This window comes from Littorina saxatilis, linkage group LG1 (genome assembly GCF_037325665.1).
Source record: "Littorina saxatilis isolate snail1 linkage group LG1, US_GU_Lsax_2.0, whole genome shotgun sequence".
NCBI lineage: Eukaryota > Metazoa > Mollusca > Gastropoda > Littorinimorpha > Littorinidae > Littorina > Littorina saxatilis.
Window position 1 is genome coordinate 92,376,140 of NC_090245.1, and position 21,779 is coordinate 92,397,918.

General features: G+C 42.2%; 1 protein-coding gene across 1 annotated transcript in view; it reads left to right on the top strand.

Moving 5' to 3' along the window:
• The window catches only part of LOC138945628 (superkiller complex protein 3-like), an 81,776-nt gene extending 61,323 nt beyond the window's left edge, over window positions 1–20,453 (top strand). Inside the window, exons 34-43 of the mRNA XM_070317100.1 lie at window positions 2,548–2,722; window positions 5,290–5,457; window positions 5,926–6,037; window positions 11,681–11,910; window positions 12,749–12,871; window positions 15,061–15,149; window positions 16,486–16,549; window positions 17,849–17,988; window positions 18,305–18,446; window positions 18,820–20,453. Of these exons, the coding sequence (XP_070173201.1) occupies window positions 2,548–2,722; window positions 5,290–5,457; window positions 5,926–6,037; window positions 11,681–11,910; window positions 12,749–12,871; window positions 15,061–15,149; window positions 16,486–16,549; window positions 17,849–17,988; window positions 18,305–18,446; window positions 18,820–18,894 (1,318 nt within the window). The 3' untranslated portion in view covers window positions 18,895–20,453. The remainder of the gene's footprint in view (window positions 1–2,547; window positions 2,723–5,289; window positions 5,458–5,925; window positions 6,038–11,680; window positions 11,911–12,748; window positions 12,872–15,060; window positions 15,150–16,485; window positions 16,550–17,848; window positions 17,989–18,304; window positions 18,447–18,819) is intronic.
• Window positions 20,454–21,779: the final 1,326 nt, after the last annotated feature.

The following is a 21,779-nucleotide window of genomic DNA, read 5'->3' on the forward strand; positions in this document are numbered from 1 at the left end:
GGATTATTGTCGCTTTTCTACTCCTCAAAAACTCAGCTAATATTTCGGCTGTCACTGTTTACAGTCAGGATGATTGTGGATGATTTATAATGTACCCATCATCCTCTGTTTTACCCCACCCCGTGTCATCCGGGTTGCTCCAAAACAACATTGTCTGCTTCAGGAGCAGACGACATAGAAATAGTATACATCACAATCACATACGGACATGATCTGTTGCATAAATTCCCTTTTCTTTCTTTTTATCTTTTTTTTTTCTTTCGTGGGGGGTGGGAATGTTTACAACAATGTACATGAGATATAGCGAAATTCGTGATTATGCGTGAAACGGGACATTGGGCATTTCCCCATGTTCAACTAAGAAACAGCGACAGAAGATTCATGACAAAAGCTTGTACCTTCCAGTGATGTCACAGCTCTCCTCGGATTGGTTACTGAGTTCCCAGTCCTCGTTTTCTCGGTCTGTCACCATTCCCTCCTCCTCGTCTGACTCGCTGACGGGCTCTTCCTCCATAACTTTGAAAAGATGTTCATGCACTGCTAGCGGTTGTCGGTTTCCTTTGGGTTCTTCAGGATCCGCCTGCTGGCAGAAATCAACCTTTTTCATGTGAACAAGAGGTGCTGGGTGTACCTTATCATCAGGTTGTGACCCTTTAAAACAGAAAGAACACTTCATCCTTTGCAACTTTCATGCTCATAATAAAAACATGAAATTCTATATTTAGCGCGCATGTGTGTGTGTGTGTGTGTGTGTGTGTGTGTGTTTGTACGTGTGTGTGTGTGTGTGTGTGTATCAATGTGTGTGTGTGTGTGTGTGTGTGTGTGTGTGTGTGTGTGTGTACGTACACCTTTCACATTGCTGTGGGTTGACTGTCTGTGCACAGGCAAATATTTTGATGACTGGCGGTTTTTCGTGACAGCGGCAAGTACAGCAGGGCCTTGTTATGGAGTGTCCTTTTGTTCTCATCGTTTGCCGTTGGGAATCGTGACAGTTCCCTTTTCCTCTGGAAGTAAAAGAAGAAAGACACTTAGTCTAATGATAATTTGATTTGAAAGTATGCTTGGTCTGGTATTGTCTATTGACCTATTCAGAACATTGAAAATTGAAATACCCACTGAAAGACGTATGGATATTATCATGTGTGTATCCATGCGTAAGTTTCAACACATAAGCTGGTTTTACGTGTCTCAGTCAATGCAGACAAATCACATGCACGATTCTCACATCTCTCCTCTTTCAGTAGCAAAAACTGCACGCTTACAGTAGATATTTTATACATAGTGAATTATAATTCAAGCAAACACTGTCAATGTCATGGATTTACATTTGGAGTTTGCGATCATATTTACCCCACGCTTGGCACATATATTGTGTAATGTCTCCACACAAAAAACTGACAACGTGTTACTCTTAATCTGCCGCGCCACCCCCCACCCCTATCACCCCCACCCGCTCTTGTTCCTGCCCAGCCCCCATTTTCCACAGCTCAGCTCAGACCGTTATGCAACAGTGTTGCCTGTGGCGCTTCGACGTCAATACATCATCTTTGTAATCCAGCAGTAATAGCCGGACCAAGACACACTAATCTGCACCAATTCACATTTGCTGCGCACCAATATGTGGGTGCATGGTCAAAACAAAAAACATCTACTACATCTACAATCAAAGTACACTGACCTTCAAGCAGCTTTGAACGGAGGGTACTGCCAATCGCGACAATACTCTTTTCGGTTGAAACCCCAACCTGTTTTGCTCAAAGTTGATGAAGTCGGTTTGCACGAAATGTTCACTGCAAATGAACCTGCTTTTGCCAGACACTTTTAAATGCGCACGCTTTAGCTGTGGAAACATCTCCCATTTCGATAACAAACTTAGGTTTTTGGTAGGAAATCTGTGGAAGGAAATGCCGCTTGTTGTTTGCGTGTTTTTGCAGTTTGCGGCTGCACACCTACGAGGCATTCTTCCGGACCCAGTTATCACTTTTACACATGTATGCATGAACACCACGCTGGTTGAACCAAAACAAACACTGTGACGTCACAGTGAACCGACGTCACAGTGAACCAAAAATCACGTGACCACAACATGACCCCAGGCGGCTTGTCTTGGTTAGCCCACCAATAATAAATGTTCAATTACAACAACAACAAAATTTTTAATAATTTTTAAAATATTTTTCCTGAGATGTTTATAACATTTGGCATCCGATATTCAAGCTTTTGGAGATATTTCAAAACCTTGGACTTGTCCTTTAATGATGAACTTTGCTAGAGTACATCATGGTTTATTAAGCTGTGCTTTGTTTTTATTGAGGGCAAAGTTTAACTTATCCATTAGATTTACATGAACTAAGCCATGTGCCTTGAAGGCATGTTAATCTGGGCATATGCAGCTGGAATGTTCTTTTTCTTCTTCTTGTAATAACACAGGTTATAACTTTTGTTTTAGTCATATTCATATGTAATGTTTTGTGAAAATACAGGTCAGGCACTTTAAGTTTTAGTGTTCATTGTCGAGTTGAAATATTATTGTGTTTTTTCTTCCAGATTTCAGTCAGGCACACCATCCCTTCAAGGACTGTTTGCACTGTGTGCGCTGGGTTTGCTACAAGGGGACTTTGCTCTCACAGAAGCCACCCTGAAGGAGTTGTCTGGCATGGTGACAAGTGGTGACAAACTGACCGACATAGCTACACTCACTGCTGCAGCTAAAGTGCTGCAGGTAATCCTATTTCTTTCCCGTATCTTGTTGAGCAAATAGGTTTTCAGATATACCTTTCTCGTATCTTTTTAACCTAGACAATTTCAAGTTGGTATGATATCTGAATTAGTTGAAATTGATTCAGGAACTTTCAATTTCTGAGTTTGTATCTTTGAAATGTATGTACCAGCCTGTGATTGAAAACTTGATTCTGCAATGGTCAAAAATAATAAAGACTGAGGAAAAGAAACAACATGTTGTTTCCTTGAGATATACGCACACTGCTTAACGGCATGTCAAGTGCCTACATTCCATGACTTTTGCCCCAAACACTCCCCCCTCCCCCTCCTTCATTATGTATTGCACAAACTGTTCCCTCGTGGGAAAATTTGGAGTTCAGTCTTGTCACAATGATGATATTTACTTGTCTTACTTTTCAGTAAGAGGCAAGAAATCCAAAAACAAATAAACTCAGCCAACGTTCCAAAATTCAGAATAAATAAACAAGAAAGTAAGAGGCAAGCAATCCTAAAACAAATAAACTCAGCCAACGTTCCAAAATTCAGAGTAAATAAACAAGAAAGTATGTTGTTGGAACGTCTAATAATTGACAAAACAAGACATTACGTTCACAAAATATTGACCCAGCGGTCTTTTGCTCCGCCTGGCGTCTGGCATTATGGGGTTAGTGCTAGGACTGGTTGGTCCGGTGTCAGAATAATGTGACTGGGTGAGACATGAAGCCTGTGCTGCGACTTCTGTCTTGTGTGTGGCGCACGTTATATGTCAAAAGCAGCACCGCCCTGATATGGCCCTTCGTGGTCGGCTGGGCGTTAAGCAAACAAACAAACAAACAAACAAACAAACAAACAAACAAACAAACAAACAAACAAACACAGCGGTCTTTGAAGTGCACAAGTAAGAGGCAAGGTTGTTATCAGACATGGGACTGGTCCGATTTTTATCGGAATTCCGATATTTTCCTTAGCTCACAGACCATTCTTGAGATCGATGCAAATTCGTTGAGAAAAAAAAGGGGGGGGGGGGGGAGTTGGTATGAACCGTTCAGCTGAAGCTGTCTGCGTCTGAAGTCAGTGCATTCGCACCCCAGCACTCGCGTGAACCCATAGGTGGTGGTATGAACCGTTCAGCTGAAGCTGTCTGCGACTGAAGTCGGTGCATTCGCACCCCAGCACTCGCGTGAACCCATAGCAGTATCATGGGTCGCGTTTGATTGGCTGTTGATCTCCGACGATTATTGCCGAGGCTTAATTATTCACCGATGGTTGTTTTGATTGGCTCCCGATCTCCAAACACCGTAGCATCATGGCGTCTGGATTCCATATTGTTTTGTCGGCTGTGGAAGCTCTTACGATCGACGACCAAAGTGTGAAAAACAAGTGGAAAGCCAACTGGCTGTCAGAAGAAGTGACTGTCACTATCAACAAGAAAGAAAGGCGCCAGCTCATTGGCGACAGTATCGCCAAAATATCCATTCCCGGTCAGGCCGTGTGCACGTGGTGCGACAACGGCCACTGCGTGGTGAAATACGGACTTGGTGGAAAAAAGGTGTTGGTTCGTCACATTGAAAGCAAGAAGCACAGAGGGCTCTTGGAAGCACGTCTCTCTCTCTCTCTCTCTCTCTCTCTCTCTCTCTCTCTCTCTCTCTCTCTCTCTTTCCCTCCATCCTGTCTGCGCTGAGCCGATGACCCGCAGTTGCTGGTAGGCCTGAATAAGGAAAATTAACACCTCAACTCAAGGCAAAACAACCGATTTATAGATTAGATTACCTTTTTTGGGGGGTGGGGGGGGGGAGAGGAGGTGCACTCTGTTCAGACATTGTAGCAGCTTTGATGAGTTATCTTGATTGCTTTTTGGCTCACGTAAGTGTAGCCTATGCGATCGTAACTTTGTCTGTCTGTGCGTGTGTATGTCTGTGGTAGAAACTTTAACATTTGAAGACGTCACATTATGGCGTAAGAGGGTTAGACGTCACGCGAAGGAAGTCTCGGTCATTGTCATTTTGAGCGAGCCGAGACTAGTTGGCAGTCGTGTCCCTGTAAGTTACAGGCTACATGCAGACAGACAGATCTAGATCTATAGTGTCTCGCTTTCTTGCACAGTGTCACCTATGCTTACTGTGTGTGTGTGTATGTGTGACGGAGTGATTGAGTTTGTGTTACTGTTTGTCGATTTCTTACGTGAGCCTTGAAGGCTTCGCCTCTTGTTTTCTACATTGTCATTATCATGTGATTACAGGCACCTGTGGATGTGAAGCAAAATGTTTTGTTTAAAATGCTAAAACATATTATTCTTGTGGTTTTTATAGCTTTTTAAAAAGGCATGATCTATTTTTTTGCTATCAGGAGAGGCCCCAAAATGGCCTTTATAATTCTAAAATTCATTTTCCGTCAGGGGGGCGAAGCCCCCCTGAACCCCCCACCGGGGCGTTGCCCCTGGACCCCACCAGGGGCCTGAGCGGCCCCTGGACCCCGGCTTAGTTTCCTACTTTTTGAACGTTTGCTGGTCTCATGCCTGTGTTATATTTGTGTAAAGAAGCGAATAATTGTCTTGTATGCTGTGTTCAGGGAGAAGGGAGTGAAGCGATGGACACCGTGGAACAGCTGCTGACAGAGCACAGTGAGGTGGTGGGACTGTACCTGCTCATGTCTCGCCTGGCACTGCGGCACAACAGCGGCCACACTGCGGAGTCCACCGCCAACATGGCCCTTTCCAAGGGAGGGCCTAATCATAAGGTAGAGACACATTTGTAATGTAGTAATTAAGTCTTTCAAAAAGATTAGCTCAGTGGATGTTTGAATATGAGAGGTTTCTTAGCTTGTGTGTGTGTGTGTGTGTGTGTGTGTGTGTCTGTGTGTGTGTGTGTGTGTGTGTCTGTGTCTGTGTCTGTGTCTGTGTGTGTGTGTGTGTGTGTGTGTGTGTGTGTGTGTGTGTGTGTGTGTGTGTGTGTGTGTGTCATTAGGCAGATATGTAAGGAGACAGTCACTTAAGCATCTCAATGATGACAAACAAGAGACAAACAAGCAGACAGACTTGTGAACAGATAAGCAGCACAGGGACTCAGACTTGGAGGTTCTCACGCCTCAACCACACAACGCTTTTTGGCTGTCTCTTCCTTTCATTCCTCTCCTCTCTGTCTGACTGTCAGTCTTTCTGTCACTTTCTAGTCATACAGTGACATTGAATGGTCCTGTGCCTTGCAGGATGCCTTGCTGTGCCTGGCCATGTCCCAAATCAGTGTGGGCAAACACAGCCGCCAGCAGACCGCTGACAATGCCATCATAACAGCACAGAAGCTCTTTCACTGCAGACCAGGTACATTTTGAATTACAGATTATATTACATATTACTTCCCCAAATCTCATTAATAGCAATTTATTATCGTTAAGTGCTTGAACGTTGAACACGCTTCCCTGGTTACACAAGGGAAGCTACTCCCCAAAAGAAATCATCAGAATATTTTATTGCCCAAGTTTGGGAATTCGTTTTGACAGATGCGGTTTTACACTCCATTCACTCTAGCCAAGCACACCCAACATAAGCAGATTTTAATTTTTTAATTTGTTTTTTTACTCCTTGAATTATGAGTTCAGTATGCTTTTCCTCTACATCAGCATGATCAGCATTGCACCAGTCATAATAACACCTCTCCTGCAGCTCACAGTGGTCATGTTCAGAGAAGTCTAAGGAAAAAATGAAGCATTTAGTGAGGATGATTACTGGGAGGGATGCTGTGGGGAGTGGGGGAATGTTCCTGGCTTTAGAAGCTTATTTTAACGGAGGCCCAGAGCTCAAGACGATGAACATTTTATTTTGAAAACATTGCTGAATAGTAGAAGGAAGAAGTGATGTCAATATCAGCAGACAGCAGAATACAGTGGAACCCCCAAGTTAAGACTTACTCCCTTTTAAGACCCTGGTTTTTTCAGACTTTTTATTCATTACCTTTGTAAATTTACCCCCATTTTAAGACTCCCTCCTATTAGCGTGGGGAGCCTGTCCAGATTTATGCTTAGACCCAAAAAAAATGGTTACAGAAAGTTTTTTTGTTGCAACGCATTTAGATAGCCTGTCTGAACATTCCCAACGAGTTATACCGTTGGCAGCCTCTGCATAACTTTTTTATGACGGTTTGATTACGTCACATATCAAAACCCTTGTTTCTGCCAATAACGCCGCAAAATTCCACTCTACGCCGCTTCATTAGCCTACCATCATCTATAAGGAACACTTTATTAAGCCGGTGGACGGACAAGGGTCAAGTGTATGTGCAGACTAAGAAACGGTATCCATGTCCCACCCCCGTGTCACCACAGTAAGACGTAAAAGACCTTGGTCATTCTGCTATTAGTGCAGTTAGCTGATTACACCTTAACACGCGCACACCTGGTTAGCACCACTCTTGTTGCTGCAAGCTTTCATTTGGAGGAAGCTACCCGAATTTCCCAGCCCTGGGATAATAAAATAATGAAAATGAAATGAACAATAACGCATTGCAATGCGTTGTTCACGTACGGACGATAAAAGAAATACGCATTCTTTAATATGACTATACCTATTCCTATCCCTTTGTCTTCTTCAGCAGAATACTTTCTAGGACGGCTTTCATTCAAAGTCATCTACAGGTGAAGAAAAGAGTGCATAACACAATAGGCCTACCGTTTGAGGAAAACATGATGGTTACGATGTTTCACTCTCGATTTCAAAAGACAGTAGAGGCGAGTTGCAGCAGCCAACACCGCGACATTCCCCACATCCAGATGTGCACTCTAGTCCGTGTTTCCTGCAACTACACCGCTTTGTGTCACAACCACTTTTGCATGTGCAGCGAATCACCTTTAACACATCGGCTGGTGCTGCCGGCAGATCTGTTGTCACTGGAACAAGGATGCCATGCTCAAGTTTCCAGCCGTAGTCCGTGGGATCCATGGCCACTTTGAGTCCCATCCATTCTTGTACTTGCAAGTACACTCGCATGCTGTGGAATCGGGCAGCTGCTGAGGTGGGTGGCAGAGTGTGAATTTGCACAAACGTTGTTCCAACAGCGACCTTTGAACAGAAAAGTCGGTAGCGAAGTTCATCGAGACCCTCTCTGGAACTACCGTTGTAGAGCAGCACTAACGCCTTTTCACCTGCTGATAGGATATCCTCTAAGGTCGCATTGTCTTGGAGGAACACTTCAGCAAGTGTTTGCAACTGTAGGTTGTTTCTGAGTTCCTTCATCGAGGCTGCTTCTAACTCTAGAACACCGTGAAGCTGCACAGCAGTGTCCTTATTGATGCTCAGTGCGTCAACTTGGTTCACATTGAGTTCAGACTCGTAAGGGGTCGAAAGTGTTCCTGTCTGCTCATCTTGCGTGTTTTTATCTCTATTCTTTTCTGTGTCACTTTCGGGCAGTGGCAGTGGCACACGGAATATGTCAGACAGCAACAGCATAATTAGTGCTGCGTCAACAAGTATGTGTCCTCGAACGGCACGCAGCACAGCTTTCCCTTGAAGCATGTTGCTCGCTGCGTTTGGTGCGTACACAGTAGACAGCACTTCATGAAGACCCGTTTCTTCCATCAGATGGCCAATACACGCCAGGAAACTCATTTCCAGATGGAAGGGTCCAAGGCGAAGGACAATGGCCAGGCTTTAAGGTCGCTGCCATCTGGCTCACTGGAGATGATGCCAAGAGCTTTCCACTATAAGGGTTGGTCAAATGTCAACACAGGTGTCGTGTTGCTGCGCTTTGCCTGAGCACTGATGAAATGCAGGGTAGAAAATATGCACGAGGTGTCACTGGGATTCATGTCGATCATCGGCATAAATATTATGGATGACTGTCCTGGATATCTGCCCTTGTGGATGGCTTGCATGAAACCAGACCAAGATGGTCTGTCGGGTTGCAACAGCCAGCAAGCTTTCCACAGCAGATCCACCTTTGATGTTACATCTTCTACAAACACGTTTTCAAGATGTTCAAATTTCAGCTTCAGCAGGCCATCACACGCTTGTCTGTTGTAGTACTGAATGTCAACTTTAGCTCTTTTCACTATTTCTTCTGGCTTGACGTCAGTTCTTCTTCTGATCCTGTCTGTTTTCCCGATGGTCGGAGTGACAGTGGCGATCATTCCCATTCCATGAAACGTGTTGCACCAGTCAAGTGTTGCTGTGTTGTGGTCGAGGTTGTCTGCGATATATTGGGTAAAATGGCCATCAACTTGAAACGCAACGTTGTTTTCTGAAACGGCAGCATTCATTTCATAGGTCAGAACCTCCTTGTACGATGAACAGAATCCCAGAGAATACAATGTGTCAATGAGAAACTTTGAATCAAAACAGTGATGCACTTGCACAGCTAGTCCGATCTGCAGGGGACACAGCAACAATCGTGGGCGAGATGCCTGCATAATTGCCTGTCCAATCGATGAGACTTTCACGCTGGTTTCCTTTCCACTGAAGATGTTTTCAAGAAGAATCTGTAAGGACTTTGGAACAAACTCTAATTTGGCGCCACGCGATGAAATGTCATCATCACTGGGGTACATTGCACGGGATGTCGGCACTGCTCTTATGTCATTCTTTAGCAGTTCTGCAGCGGTTTTGAGAATCAGCTCTTTCTGTGCATCCTCATCTTTGACCTTTTTTGCATAAAAGTTATGAAGACTTGAAGAGGCTGTCTTCCTGAATGTTACGACATTTGACTTGCCGTTGACTTCCGTGACGATGAGCTGCTCACCAAAATAATTTTGAAGTTCTTGTTTCATCGTCGGGTGGCTATAAGCATCATCTGTAAACTCCTTCATTTTGATAATCAGGTCGTTCACTGTTATCTGTTCGTTTTCATTTTGAACCAGGTAGGTAGCAACTTTCTCCAACGCTTCAGCTTTCCTCTCATTTTTCGGTCGACCAAGTTTCACCTGTTTGTTGACTTGATGCGACTGAGTAAACTGTAGTGGTCTTTTCCTGCTCCGAAAGCAAAGACTACAGTTTTGATGGTAGACTGCATCAGCAGCTGGCAAATCTGATACAAACTCCAGTCTGCTTCGTACAATGTCTGCCCATTCATCACAGCGCTGCGAACAAACTTGAAAAATTGTGCGTTCAAAGTCAAGTGTCCTAACTGGATACACTTTGGGACGAGAGCGCGAGTCAAGGTTTGCTTCCTTGCTGCAAAAAAGGCAACATTTAGCAAAGTCAAAACATTATTACTGTGAGCACAAATTCTGTGCTAGACTGATTTGATAAAGCGTTCTATTTTTCTGCTTTCTTCTTCAAAACGCTCTGAATGTTACGTGCATTCGTGTAATTGCGACGACAAACCTCGTGCACTGCTTCACCTTCTGATAGACAAACGGCATCACCACGTTCCAGACTAGCCTTGTTTATGGTATAGATCTCTTCCTCTGTCTGTTGGCACAACAGTCTTCTCTCCAAGGTTGAGCGGATCACCACACAAAACACACAGCGCCATGGTTTGTAATTGGAACAAAAGCTGCAAAATAAATTAAACTGAGTATGAGTCATTCTGTGTTATATCACTTTAGACATTTAATCTGGCAGGGAATCACACACACACACACACACACACACACACACACACACACACACACACACACACACACACACACACACTCACACTCACACTGCATACACGCACGCACCGTCACACACACAAACGCACACAAACGCACACGCACACAGACTCGCACGCCCAGTTCTCAACAAGGCAACGTTAGAATATACATGTAGCTAAATTACCTCATTGTTTGATCATGAGAAGTACAATAATGTCTTTTTTCCGGTGAATCTATTTTATACACAACACTGTCTCAGCAGCTTTAGATCTGTTTCGCGAGCCATACTTGTGACCTAAAAAAACATTAGCGCCGGCGTGAAGGTGAAGGTCGGCTTAAACAATTCGGTCCTATTTACAGTAAAATACAGATATTTAGCTACTGCTGATTATCATCCTCTTGCGCATTCCAAGAAAAGTAGTCAACTAGATCATTTTTATAAAGAAAAAGACAAAAAAAGGAATTAAAAACATATATTCGAGCGAACACTGCAGCGTATTACAGACTGTCAAAGCATCGTCTGCTGCAGTATCAAATCGATCGCTTCCAATCGCTTCCGATCGTTTATTTGTCCTGTAACAAAGTAAAACCTCGGAAATATTCATTGATATTGCAAGTGTTTAGTGGCAACTTTTTAATTCAAACTATAAATCGCACAAAAAAGACGAAATACTTTACTTACCAAAGATTTGTTGACGTGCAGAGTTCTGCTTCAAATGCTCGCGCAAAACGAAGTAGTAGTTGTCTCCCATGGTAAACAAATCACCCAAGCTATGGCTGGCCAGTGAGGGCACATTAAATTCTACCGTTTTTCAACTTGAAAATTCTCCATTATGCAGAGGCGTACATAGGTATAACATGATGCAATTGTTAGATCTACATTCACTTTACCATTTCCATTCGATATCATTTCTGTAACCATTTTTTTTACCCCTTTTGCCCCGTTCCCCAGGTTATATTTAAGACCTAGTCTTTCGGATGAGACGAAAAACCGAGGTCCCTTCGTTTACACTATATTGGGGTGTCCACGTTAAAGATCCCACGATTGACAAAAGGGTCTTTCCTGGAAAAATTGTACAGGCATAGATAAAAAATGTCCACCAAAATACCCGTGTGACTTGGAATAATAAGTAGGATATGCGCCGAAATGGCTGCGATCTGCTGGTCGATGTGAATGCGTGATGTATTGTGTAAAAAAGATTCCATCTCACACGGCATAAATAGATCCCTGCGCCTTGAGTCCGAGTCTGGAGATACGCGCGCGATATAAGACTTGATATAATAAAAAAGACCTGATTTGTTCAGGTTATTGGATGTCTCAAAGGGGGAGTTCCACTGTATAACAGTTGACTCCACTACAGCCAAGATGGTCATTTTTGTCGCTTCATTTCCACAGATAATGTCTTAGCATTGTGCTGCCTTGCCAGTGCTGTGCACGGCGAGGCTGTAATCCGATGTGTCACCGATGGCAACTCTTCGTTGTTGTCACGGGAACTGAGTCTCCTTGACCTGGCCTTGACCTCCACCAAGGTCACCGCGGCCCAAAAGAGCTGGTGTCTGAAGCAGAAGGCCATCGCTCAGATTTTTATGGAGGATACTGCCGGTGCTAGTCAGACACTGCAGAAGGTTTGTCAGCTGTTTTTGATTTAAAATAGGCAACAGTCACACACAGTGGCCCTTAGTGGTCGGCTGGGCGTTAAGCAAACAAACAAACAAACAAACAGTGAGTCCTACCGACCTCGGTCATTCTGCCAGACGTGCAGGTGGCTGATTAGGCCTAAAGATGCACATACCTGGGTTGTGCTAGCTTTCCCTTGGGACCAAGCCACCTGACATTTGCAGCAATGGGACAATAAATTGATGAAAATGAAAACATTCAAGGCAGAAAATCAGAAATCCATACGAAATATGAGAACAGCTTAGACCAATTGTGTCCAAAAAGACGAAGGAACACGTGTTTTCCACAATCCAATGCAACATTTTGATCTTGACCAGTAGTGTTCATCATTTAGACTTCCCGGATTGGCATAACCCTGTACTTTTGTAATAGACATATTATTGAGAAAATCATGTGTTTTTACAAATTATAGGGACATTCATGTGTTTTTACAAATTATAGAGAAAATCATGTGTTTTTACAAATTATAGAGAAAATCATGTGTTTTTACAAATTATAGAGAAAATCATGTGTTTTTACAAATTATAGAGAAAATCATGTGTTTTTACAAATTATAGAGAAAATCACGTGTTTTTACAAATTATAGGGAAAATCATGTGTTTTTACAAATTATAGGGACATTCATGTGTTTTTACAAATTATAGAGAAAATCATGTGTTTTTACAAATTATAGAGAAAATCATGTGTTTTTACAAATTATAGAGAAAATCATGTGTTTTTACAAATTATAGAGAAAATCATGTGTTTTTACAAATTATAGAGAAAATCATGGTGTTTTTTCCCCAGCTGTTGGTAGAGTTCCCAGAAGAAAGAGAGATGGTGTCAGTGCTCCAGTGTGTGGTGACAGGCAACCAGTCTCACATGGAACCACTGGTCATCAGGGATGGGACAGAACTCTTCTTCTGGCAGGTAGGTCAACCCACTGCATGGTCATAGGTGTACCATGGAACCCCCCTTTTAACACACAAAAAAAGAAGCCAAGACTCTTCTACAACGGAAGAAGAAAGAAAACTGGAAAAAGAGAAACGGAGACTACAACCCACAGGAAGACCCCATCAACAAACTAGACCGGAGAAGCCAAACCACCATTTTCCGTCTAAGGACAGGGCACTGTGGACTGAAGAAACACCTCAAGAGACTGGGCCTTGCGGATGACGCACACTGTGAATGTGGCTCGGAAGAGCAAACTCCGGAGCACATTCTCCAGAACTGCCCCCATCTAGAGACAATACGCCAGAAGTTCTGGCAAGAAGAGACCAGTGTTGGAGCCAAACTCTGGGGTCCTGCCGACGAACTGCGCAAGACTGCGGACTTCCTGGCAGCCACTGGTCTGAGGATTTAGCATGGCCATCAACATCGAACGCAGAAGAAGAAGAACACACACAAAAAAAAAACTCGCAGAAAATCAGGTCTTAAAATGGAGGGAGTCTTGAAATGGGGGTATATTTACATAGGTGATCCACCATAAAGACCATCCCCTCCTCATCGTGGTATGGTGGTGAAACAGAACCAAGCTATGCCGTCGGAAGAAAATCACTGAAATTTCACTGTCCCTAAAACGTGGGGGTGTTTTTCATTGTGAGAAGTATACCGGTAGGGTTCTCCCATGGCGGACGGGTTGGTTGCTGGCTAACGGGGCTCTGGTAAAGACGGAGATGTGCTGGATAGTACCGGTGTGATGGCACAGAGGCCCAAGGACACAAGCGGTCATCTCAGCAACCTCCAAACGGGCAGACTGGACTCGACAACCATGGTAGGTAACCAGTCTAGGAGAAGGAAAACTCCGAAATAAAACCACGGGCAGACCAAGCTCAACAGCCCAGGAAGGCAATTGGTCTAAGGGAGGGACCCCTGATCAACGTCCATGGCCGAAGCCGGAGATGCGGGACCCCCTGGGTGCCAAAAAGCGCTGCATCACGCAAATCACAAAATGATCTAGTGAACGACGAAGAAGAAGAACAGAGGTTATGAATATAAAATCTGAGAAAACAGGGTCTTAAAAGGGAGGATGTCTTGTTTGTTTGTTTGTTCGTTCATGGGCTGAAACTCCCACGGCTTTTACGTGTATGACCGTTTTTACCCTGCCATTTAGGCAGCCATACGCCGCTTTCGGAGGAAGCATGCTGGGTATTTTCGTGTTTCTATAACCCACCGAACTCTGACATGGATTACAGGATCTTTTTCGTTGCGCACTTGGTCTTGTGCTTGCGTGTACACACGGGGGTGTTCGGACACCGAGGAGAGTCTGCACACAAAGTTGACTCTGAGAAATAAATTTCTCGCCGAACGTGGGGACGAACTCACGCTGACAGCGGCCAACTGGATACAAATCCAGCGCGCTACCGACTGAGCTACATCCCCGCCCCGAGGATGTCTTGAATCGGGGGTCTTAAAAGGGGGGCTCCACTGTTCCAGAACTAGCACAAAAAATAAAAGGCTGCTAGGAAGGAGTTATTGTTGAGAGAGGGAGAGAATGAGAGGGAGTGTATGTCTGTGTATGAATGTGTACGTCTGCATGTGCATGTGTAAGCATGCTCATGCAGGCCTGGGAACCCATATGATTTCACCGTATATTGTACGCATGATTGTCTAGAATACGATCAGTACGGTCACTGGAAAAAAATACGACAACAAAAATTCCTAGACTCCTTTTTTTACAAGTGCATCTCAAAGCCGATCCAGTATTTTGACACAAATTATTACAGTTTGTGTCAGTTAACATTGAAAGAAGCATTTAAATTTTTGTTGTTGTGGTGAACTTAAGTAACGGGTGACGGAATCGTGTGAAGCATCTTTGAATCATGGATGTTCAAATGCTGTGTGGAGTACGCTCAGTTTTCTGAAAATACACCGAGTTTGTTTGAGAATACTCCAAGTGCAAAACTGGGTTTCCGAGGTCTGCTCATGTTTTTTTTCTCTGGTTTTCTTGTCTCCGCTCCCTCTACCTGCAGTGCATGAAAGAATTAAAAGGAAACTGAATGGCCCCTAATTGTTTTTTTGTAATTGTTTTTTAAAATTGTTATTACGTGTATTATTATTGTTTTTTTGTTTTTGTTAGAAACCTTGCATTGCATTATATTATCCTTTATGTGGCACAGATCTTGCTGGTTGGCCTGATGAAGGAGAAGCGGTGGGAAGAGGCAGGAGTGTTGCTGAGGGAAGCACTGCAAAAAGCAAAGAGCACCAGGTTAGAACACCACCACATACCATGGCAGATTTTGATTGCACAGTCAATCCAAATCTTCCGCTCAAGCAACAAACAAAACAAATAAAAAAGTACACTCAAAAAAATGTGCCTGTAACAAAAATGTTTTATAGTTTAACCCAGGTGAGAGGGAGAGGGAGAGGGACAAAATAGTGTTTTGCTTTACATGCACAATTTATCTCTCACCAGAGGGGGTTAAATTCATATTCACAAGGCCTAAATGGTTCAGCTTCTGCGGGCGTTATTTATTTCCTTGAAACTTATTCTTCCTTGAATGGATTGCCTGTGTGCACCACTTCGGAGTCTGAGCACCTCTCGTAATATATCCGTCCTTTGTGCTCTTTGTTACACTCGCCGTTAATGGGGAGTGTATTGGTTTGACATTGTCTGTTTGTCTGTCCTTTTGCTCTTTGTTACACTCGCCGTTAATGGGGAGTGTATTGGTTTGACATTGTCTGTTTGTTTGTTTTTCTGTCCTTTTGCTTCAAATGTCATGAGAGCTTGGAACATCAAGACTTTCCAGCTCTCGTGAGATATTTGCCCTACATTCTTTGCTGTGCTTTTAAGGTCGCTAGAGCTTGGCATATTGAGAGAGGGTATTGTGACTTTGTTCAGCTCTGAGTTTTATGTTTGTGTGTTTAAAGGGAATATAGGTTTCTGTAGTGATGTTTGTGCAAGTGTATTATGAGGTAGGGGACATGAAAGAGAGAGATTCTGCATGTGTTAGTGAGAAAGAGAGGGAGAACAAGACAGAAAAATCGAGGGAGAGAGCACATACATGCTTAGTGTGTCACATCACAAGGAAATACCCTTTTTTATATTTATTTTTTTACTGTGCACACACTTGACCATAGACCAAATAGCCTGGACCGCCAACTCGTCACGTGACCCTTCGAGGTTACGACTCTCGACTTTCAGGGGCGCGTCGCGTCCGGTTTGAAAGGCCAGCGATTCGAAGACAGTGAAAAGAAAGCACGCTCCAGTTATTTGTGACAATGGGAGGTGACAATGAACTGGATTTTCCAAAAATCCAAACTAAACTTAACAAAACTCATCAAAAAACATGTTCCATATGCACTTTTGCTGAGTTTATTTTAGCATTTTCAGAACTTACCTCGGCAAATTCGTCCATGTTTACAATCGACACCGGATATCACGTCCCCCTGATTTCTGAAAGGCCATGTAAGCGTAGGTTCCTAAATGCGAGAGGCCGCTACCTCGTAATAGAGAGAAAGAGCGGAAAGAGAGCTAGTTGGCGGTCCAGGATAAATGGTCTATGACTTGACTAATGAAAAATGTTTAACATGATTTGTTCCAGTGGGCATTTGGTGAAAGTTGTGTGCTTAGTCACCATTACATGGGTAGCTTCACAGCAACTGTTGGTAAGTGGCTGCACATAAAATTGTGCTGATAATTTAATACCCTTTATAACAGTGATAAAAACTTAATCAGAAATGACAAAGAAAATTTGATTGGAAAACAAGGCAATTTTATTTTGTGGTGTTCATACAATAAGTGTGTTCCCCTGTGATGAATGACATTAACTGATTTTGGTACGTCAATCAGGGAATAGTTACTTTCTGTCAAAACCTTGTCTGTACAGGAAAAACTATTTACATTAGTTTGGGACAATTGTGAAACAACTGCATCGTCTATAGAGAATTCCAATCCTGTGAATACACAGACCTGTTTCAAATATCCATTTAAACAGTACAAAATCCAAGAAAGTTCCTTTTGCTAATGCTTTGCGTTTTCACACATGAGAATCTTCAGACTTTTAACTGAAATCAAACATTTTTGTGAGTTTCAGATCAGTGTTTATGATCCGTCCTCAGATTTATTGTATTATTTGGAACCACAGGTTTAGTTTTAGACTTTTTATGTACCCTTGTATCCTGTAATCCATGTCAGAGTTCGTTGGATTACAAAAACACAAAAATACATGTACCAAACGTGCATCCCACGAAACGGCATATGACAGCCTAAATGGCCGAGTAAAAACTGTCATACACGTAAAAACCCACTCGTGCAAAAAACACGAGTGTACGTTAGAGTTTCAGACCTTGAACGCAGTTGAAGAAGAAGTACAGGGGGAACCGCCTTTTGAGACCCCTCAATTTAAGCCCTTCCCTACCCCCCGCGGGTTAAGGGGAAGAATTTACCCGATGCTCCCCAGCATGTCGTAAGAGGCGACTACGGATTCTGTTTCTCCTTTTACCCTTGTTAAGTGTTTCTTGTATAGAATATAGTCAATGTTTGTAAAGATTTTAGTCAAGCAGTATGTAAGAAATGTTAAGTACTTTGTACTGGAAACTTGCATTCTCCCAGTAAGGTCATATATTGTACTACGTTGCAAGCCCCTGGAGCAAATTTTTGATTAGTGCTTTTGTGAACAAGAAACAATTAACAAGTGGCTCTATCCCATCCCCCCCCCCCCTTTTCCCCGTCGCGATATAACCTTGAACGGTTGAAAACGACGTTAAACACCAAATAAAGAAAGAAAGCCCTCCCCTCTGTTGAGACCTTATTTTTCTAGATTTTCTGTTCATAACCTTCGTACATTTACCCCCATTTTAAGACTCCACCCTTTTTAAGACCTCATTTTCTTACATTTGTGGAGGTCTTTAAAGGGGGGTTCCACTGTACCCTTGTTTCCATGTGTGATTTTGTATGTAAAACAGGATGGGGGTGGTGGTGGTGACGGCAGCGGGGCGCTGTCGGAACTGGAAGAAGCGGCCCAGGCAGCGGAGCAGCTGTCCAGTCAGCCCTACAGACTGCTTCAGGTCCTGCAAGCCCTCGCCCACATGGCTGACAATCCCAGGTACTGAGCTTTCTTTTTCTGTTTGTATCCTCAATACTTTGTAGAGCGATTTTTGTGTATGCCTTGAATAAGTTGTTCTTCAATTGCTGTTTTTGTGACACAGTAGCAATTTGGTTCTTGTTGTGTGGATACATTGCCGGCTGCCAAGAATGAGCTTGTTCATTCTTTTTAACAAAACAACGACAAAACAACAACAACAACAACAACAACAACAACAACAACAACAACAACAACAACAACAACAACAACAACAACAACATGATTCAGTTTTGAACATTTTTAGTATGTGGTGTAAGAGTTGATTTATTTATTTCAGGAAAGCAAAGCATCACTTTGCAAATGCGCTGGAGACGGGCAACAGGAGTTCCAACTTAGGAGTGGAGGTTTCCCTTGCACGACGGGGCATCATCTTTCTCTTGCAAGACTCCAGCAAAGACTCAGAACAAGAACTGATTCAGGTGGGTAAAACTGGGGATGGGATGAATGAATTAGCCAGCCAGGTAGACATGGGAACAGGTAGATGGCTGAATATATACAATATTTACTTCATTTTGTCCCATATTTCTCTTCTTGTGTTGTGAACTTTGATCTGATTATAGGTATTATCAACATTTCATGTTCAAGAATTTTGTACATGTGGATTTACACTTTCAAACAAAAGTATTTTTATGCAATGAAAAGCAGTTTTGAAAGTGTTCGCATCCAGCCCATGGGTGCATATGTGAGTGTGTTTGTGAGTGTGTTTGTCTGTTGTGGCTGTCTCTCTGTCAGACTGTTTGTCTGTATGAGCAATGCATCTTTCATGTAATATATTTCATTGTGTGTTTGCAGAAATTGTTGTCAGAGGCAGAAGCAAGTGGGGACAAAGACACACTGGAGTTTCACAAGAAAATCCAAAACGCCTAAAGTTCTCAACAAACCAGATGAATTGATAATTTGTCCCCAAAGAACAATTTTACAGTATGTGTTAAGGTTTTCTCAGGTGAGAAACTCTTGAGATAAAGGGTATATGCTTGAGTTACATCAGGTAAAGGTTTGGGAATGATGAAAGGACTGCTTGTCTATTTCTTCATGTTGCAAACAAACTGTATGTTAGATACAATTTTAGGATTGTGTATGTATCAGAAATAGGTTTTTTTTTTTTTCCTTTTGTTTATCCTTTTGAGCTTGTTGAATAAATGTAATTATGAGATAAAGTCAAGTGTCATGTTAGTTGGCAATTTGATGTACACTCTTGGCTGATAAATATGACTTTTCATGTCAGTACTTCCTTAAAGGTGGTCGTCTACATTTGTGCTTTTTTTCAATAATCTTATGGTTAGATTTCGCTAAAAAGTTATGTCAGATGATGAATGAACCATGGGGAAAAAAGTTATAAAAAAAAAATATATATGTAAAAAAAGATTTTATTTTTGGGTACATTTAGTGTGACTCACACTTCCAATATTTTATTGAGTCACTTGAGAAAAAGTGACTCTATGTAATCGGTCAGTGTTAGTCTGTCCGGCCGGCCGTCCGGCCGGCCGTCCGTAGACACCACCTTAACGTTGGACTTTTCTCGGAAACTATCAAAGCGATCGGGCTCATATTTTGTTTAGTCGTGACCTCCAATGACCTCTACACTTTAACGATGGTTTCGTTGACCTTTGACCTTTTTCAAGGTCACAGGTCAGTGTCAAAGGAAAAATTAGACATTTTATATCTTTGACAAAGTTCATCGGATGTGATTGAAACTTTGTAGGATTATTCTTTACATCAAAGTATTTACATCTGTAGCCTTTTACGAACGTTATCAGAAAAACAAGGGAGATAACTAGCCTTTTCTGTTCGGCAACACACAACTTAACGTTGGGCTTTTCTCGGAAACTATAAAAGTGACCGGGCTCAAATTTTATGTGAACGTGACTCATTGTGTTGTGAATAGCAATTTCTTCCTGTCCATCTGATGCCTCATATAATATTCAGAACTGCGAAAGTGACTCGATCGAGCGTTTGCTCTTCTTGTTTTCTGTTTGCTGAGAACATGTGCTTTGCCTAAAAATACTGACCAATCAAATTCATGTCACTATGCTTATAGCCACGCCCAAACAAATGCAGCAACAGTTTGACACTGGAGCGCTGTCCACGCTTTTTTTTAAACGCACGAAATGCACGGGATTTGAGAGGAGTTTTGCGCTTGGCATTTTCCAAATAAGGATATCCTACTATAAGTACTACGCTGGAATACTACAATGAATTTTCAAACGGCTACACTGGCTTCGTCTTTCCTAATCGAAAGGAGGTGTATTGTTGATATTTGTAAATAATAGACTCTGCATTTTAATGGTCAAATGGCAATTTCGGTATAAAAATGTAGACAAGGACCTTTGAGCCTGTTGAATTTGTGGAAGAAGCAATGTCATGGACATTGGTGTTCCTTGTGTACTTTCTTTTTTGACAATAAATAAACACAAGAAAGGATGTTTTGACAGTTTCTCACTGGATCTCTGTGTGTGTATGTATACTTACAAGAGATCATGTCATGGAGTTCCGGGGATAAGAACTCTGTGGGGACGAATAAAGCATTGGTCACAAAATGGATGTGTCAATAGACCATGTTCAGAAATGCTTTCTTTCTTTATTTGGTGTTTAACGTCGTTTTCAACCACGAAGGTTATATCGCGACGATGTTCAGAAATAACTCTGTCGGTTTTATATGGGATTGTGAAAGAGTTAATACTCTTCCTGTAAGGGAGTCAAGCTTTCCCACGTGACATTATAGGCCAGTCACTGGGGAGGGGTGTTTCTGAAACATGTCAATCAATCAATCAATCAATGAGTCTTATATCGCGCATATTCCGTGGGTACAGTTCTAGGCGCTCTGCAGTGATGCCGTGTGAGATGAAATTTTATACGGCCAGTAGATTGCAGCCATTTTGGCGCATATTTACCTTTCACGGCCTATTATTCCAAGTCACACGGGTATAGGTAGACAATTATTAACTGTGCCTAAGCAATTTTGCCAGGAAAGACCCTTTTGTCAATCGTGAAAAAAGGTTAATTAGTACTGCAATGATGATTTAAGAAATCGATCCAAAAATGATTTAATCTTATTCTTTATCATTTCCTGATTCCAAAAACATATAGATATAATATGTTGTATTCAGAAAGTTGAAATGAAAACAGAAAAGCACGCTTTCCTGCTTACAGCAGTACGCTATTGTGCTATACTAGTAGTCTGGCTTGTCAGTTTCACTTCGTGTTGCACAGGAAAAGTCAGCAATTTTCCTTGTGCCCCGGAGCTGTTTTGTCTTGGTGAAAAAATGCAGTGCGTTCAGTTTTATTCTGTGAGTTCATCAGATTGACTAAATGTTGGAAAATCGCCTTACGCAACTTATTTCTCCTCTACCTATAATCTGTGTTATTTAGGTCTGAATGGAAAGTTCATCATTAGAAAGGATTGACAGGACATTTTGTGTCATCTTTCTTCGATTTTCTTTCCATTTTTGTCTTTGCAGCTTGAAGTTCCTCCTGTCGCCAACTTATTTAGCATATTAATGCAGTAACCTTTTTCATTTTCCTTCTGATTATTTCTTTTCTTCCTGAAGTATTTCCTTTTTGTAAAAAAAAAATCAAAACAACAAAAAGACAAAAATGTCTAAGAGAATAGCGTATCAGGGGCCAACAACCCCACACGTTTATTATAATAATAATAATAATAATAATAATAAATGAGCATTTATATAGCGCAACATCATAACTTTACAATTATGCTCTTTGCGCTTGACACATTTAAAATTAAAACACAGTTA